This window comes from Pocillopora verrucosa, chromosome 1, assembly GCF_036669915.1.
Source record: "Pocillopora verrucosa isolate sample1 chromosome 1, ASM3666991v2, whole genome shotgun sequence".
NCBI lineage: Eukaryota > Metazoa > Cnidaria > Anthozoa > Scleractinia > Pocilloporidae > Pocillopora > Pocillopora verrucosa.
The window spans coordinates 17,967,963-17,972,190 of record NC_089312.1 but is presented as its reverse complement, the minus strand read 5'-3'; the positions used below and the strand labels follow the sequence as shown (position 1 = coordinate 17,972,190).

General features: G+C 37.8%; 1 protein-coding gene across 1 annotated transcript; it reads left to right on the top strand.

The window, feature by feature from the left end:
• Nucleotides 1–1,411: 1,411 nt before the first annotated feature.
• Nucleotides 1,412–3,294, top strand: LOC131799795 (ankyrin repeat domain-containing protein 31-like). The gene has a single exon (XM_059117493.2). It carries the CDS (start codon nt 1,840–1,842, stop codon nt 2,854–2,856), a length of 1,017 nt encoding a protein of 338 aa, XP_058973476.1. The 5' UTR covers nt 1,412–1,839; the 3' UTR covers nt 2,857–3,294.
• Nucleotides 3,295–4,228: the final 934 nt, after the last annotated feature.

Sequence of the window (4,228 nt, the reverse complement as noted above, 5' to 3'; positions counted from 1 at the left end):
TTCTACTCAAAAATGGGGAGGGGGGGGGAAGTATGCGTGTAAAACGCGTATGAGACCGTCTCATAAATCTTGGGCTTAATATATCATCGTTAATTTATAGTTAGAATTTGTTTTTATCAATGCGGGACAGGGAGGGGGAGGGATAGGCGAAAAGGGCATTGCCAATCGCTTACTCTGTGTCACTTGGAATAATTGTATAAACCTTATATGGTAAGAATACACATACTCGTTTCGACTACTATTCCACACACAACAAACTTTTGTCGTGGATGTATTGCTATAGAGAAGTAAGACTTAGAAGTACCTAGGCAGTAAAAATGAGAACAAACTTCAGTTGGGATCAATTAATCAAGACTCGTACATGTTAAATGAAGATCTCTGTCTATTTCTTTTTGCGGTGGTTGTGTGTTTGGTAACACTCTTAATGAACAAACCGAAAAGCAGGAAAAAAAAAACGGAAGTTATAGCATGATGTTTAGAAGTCCCGCAAAATTTTTATTAACTTGTTTCTTTTATGATCACAAACATGCTTTGCCAAAAGTTTCGATTGAAATGTTCAAATCTAGAACAGCTCACATGCATTGGGATCACTTTGAGGAAAAAGGTCTCAATTGGTATTTAAACTATTTGAAATACTTTTTCGTTCAATTACTGCGTAACTACACACAGATAAGTTTTTAGTTTGCGTCATTGATAATTCTCTTATCTTTTCTTTTTACACGTTGTTGTTCAAAGTTTCTGATAATTTTCTTTAGAAACTAACGGGTTCTATTAACCGCTTTTTCTTGCTCTAAAGGTGCTAGCCATGCTTTTGTTAAGCTCAGTTCTGATTGGCGTTCTCCTAATTGCGTTCGCCCATTTTGTTAGGGCTATTACGTAACCGTCAATGCACTGAACGATGTTCTTACTCAATTAAAGTGGTTATTTTCCAACTTTTTTCTGTCAGGTATTCAACAGGTTTATCGAAGTCGGCTGCAATATCTATTATTTTGATGTTTTCACTTTTGAGGGAGAGGTAAACCTATCCAAGTAGAAAATGGCACGCTGATGATTAATAAAAACAAATCTATTGTGGTTAACAGAGGGACCGCTTTGAACATTAAACTGTACATTCATTATGTCCCACTCCTAACCCTGTGCCCAAAAAGGTTTGGTTCAACGATTTTTTTTAAGGAGCATTTGCTTTCCATGATTGCCTTATTGCGGTTTGTTTTTTTATGAGATTTAGATTGTCCTATATCGTTAAACAATCTCTAAACTTCTACTGACGTCTTTAAGTAAGCGGCTTTGGAAATGAACCACAATGGATACAAAGGGATTACTACAATACCGTTTACATGCAAATCGTTTCAATTGGCTGTGTTTACGCGCTTGATTGATTACAAAGTCTTATGAAATTTAATGTCAACCAGTTACGTCGCTTACGACAACATGCCGTGTTAAGTGGGAGAGAAGGCATGACCCTGATGTCTGATAAACCTGATGTCTGATAAATCCAATTTCGTAGCAATCACGGTCATTTGCACGTGATTAGTTCAACTCTACATGTTCGTGAGGATGGCAAAGTTTCAAATGAGTTCTTTTATTTTGTAAAAGCTCGCGGTAGAAGTCAAAACAAAGGCTATTTACCCAGAGAGCATTTGTGAGTCGCTACAAAAAGTTAACAGGTAAGAGCGAGCGACGGAAACGACTGTCGAAAAAGTTGTCTATATGACCAACGAAAGGCTACTTTGTGACGCAGAAGTAAGGTCCTGCATTCGTCTGCCTTCCTCAGTTGATGATAGAGAACCTTAAAAGTCTACTACTGTGAGCGGCGGTTCTTGTGAGGAAAACTTAACAATGGATAGGACGCCAATGAAAGAAAGCACGATGTCAGCTGTGGAGAGAATATTGGATTCGTTAAGATTATCACCAAAATGGAGACGTCAGTCGCCAGTAAACGAGAAATCGGTCAAAGAAACCCGTATCATTGCAAACTCTGATTGCCGGTTAACAAACCAACACTTATCTCCTGATAACCGTAAACACGCAACAATATCGACGTCGAGTTCCGATTATCCTGAAACAGAAACGTACGACTCTTTTTCCGACTCTGCTTACTCGCAAAGTTCTGAGACATCGGTCAATTCCGATAGGAGATCACTCAATACAACTTCAACAGATTCGGATAACAACCGATTATTCCATCAAGATATTTCGCCAAGGAGTCAGATTTGGTCGAGAGGCGACACCGCTGAGGTTACAGACTTAGATGAGGGATACTTTAGGAGGGTTTTAATGTTGATGAAAGTTGTACTTTATTTACGACACAACTTTCCTCTGAAACTGGTTCGAAGAAGAAGAAAGGTTTATCCGGCCGATAGTAGAAGAGACAAGCTCCAAGGTCACGATAGTCCCAGTTTAAGTTCCAGTTCAATGGACTCGCAGGACTCAAGTGAATATAGCGGTAGAAGTGCGCGAAGTCGAAAGCGTATTTCATTCAGTCCAACAACTCTTCTTTTCTCTGCAGTAACAGAAAAGGCCTATGCGGAGGCCAAAAGTATTCTAGAACAGCAAGATCTGGACGTGAATTCTCAAACTCCAAATGGGCAAACACTACTACATATTGCTGCAGCAAATGCGGATTTGAAATGCACTCAGCTTCTTATACAGTACGGAGCGGACGTAAGTTTGAAAGATGTTAGCGGTTGGACACCTTTACATGCGGCTGTTAGGCGGGGAAACTGGAAATGTGCGATTTTACTCATCGAGGCTGGTGCTGATTTCGGAGAATACGCACAGACAAGAATCCAAGAGTACAATCAAGTGCTACAGATGTCTTCCTCATATTATCGATCGGTAGAGATCTTTGTCTAATGCAGTTCGCTTGTCTCTGAACTGTCTTAATTTATTTATGTACCATTCTGTGGTACTTTGTACATTTACTTGATCTAAGTTCACGATTGTAAATAGTAATAACGACGCCTTTAACTTGACACAACAACAGAGTTTCCATATGGCCGAATATTTAATCATGATGACCTATGAATAAGGGATGATTTAATTTAGATTTTTATTTAGAGAGTTTTTTCGCAAATTCCTCATTTTGGTCAGTATCGCTCTTTGCAGGAGTCCATTACTAAGTTGTCGGCATATTTTGCCTCGGAGTTTAAACCAACTTAGATGCTATTCATAGTCGCACACCGTGGGTCAATTTCAGTCCAAATCGATGTTTAACAAAACTATTAAGAAAATTCAAAACACTTGAGCTGAGATGTTTTAAACGCGAATAAAGTAGAATCTTTGGTGCGCTGATTATGGTGAATTTTAACGCAAGGTACCTCTATCAATCTTACTTTATGCCTATAAAGCACGTTGGTTGAAAATGAAAAATCTTCTAAACCTGCAGTTAGCACTCGAACGAAAATGATTTGGCATTACAATTATCACTAATGGCACTTTGTTATTGTTTAAGTGGGGCAAAGAAGTCAAGGACATGATTCTTAACAAAAACACCCAAATAGGCCGGCTATGGCTTACATGACGTACTTTGTGAATGCTAAATAGCCCTGTAGTTTAAAAGATGGAATACAATTTTTTTTTAAGAAAAAAAAAAAAAAGAACGAGGAAAGAGTTTTTTAATGTAACAAATATGTCCAATGCTTCAGTGAACAAGAATTCTAAGAACGTAAGTGTCGATTTGAAGTATGCTCCTATTTGAACCCATTTTTTATAAGGTCACCGCAAAATGGATATAATTGGTTTATCAATAAGCCCATTGGCTCCATATGTTTTGACACTGAACATATTTTTAGTACTTGTTGTTCTCAAACAAGTCTTCGACATGTTTTGAAATTGAGCAGATTTTGAGCACTTGTTTCCAAACAAATCTCTGATAGGTTTTGAAACTGAATAGATTTGAGCACTTGTTGTAGTCAAACAAATCTTCCAGGGGTTTTGAAATTGAACAGATTTTGAGCTTTGGCCTCAGGGAAAAAAAAACTGACAAGAGATTTCCTTACATTTTAAACTTGTTTGTTGTTAAGACCTTTGCGTATTTTTTGGTTTTAATCGTGGTTAAATCCATACTATTTGGAGAAAAATGGTAGAACCTGGATTTCATTAATCTAACCTCTTTAAACAACTTTGATGTAGTCAATGAATTTTCGTTTCTACACAAAGGTATCACCATCTGTGCACGTCGGCTTGATGTTTAAATAGCACAGCGGAAAAACTTGCTTGCATGATA

Coding starts and splice junctions, on each gene's coding strand:
- LOC131799795 (XM_059117493.2), top strand. CDS start 1,840: ATGGATAGGACGCCAATGAAAGAAAGCACGATGTCAGCTGTGGAGAGA.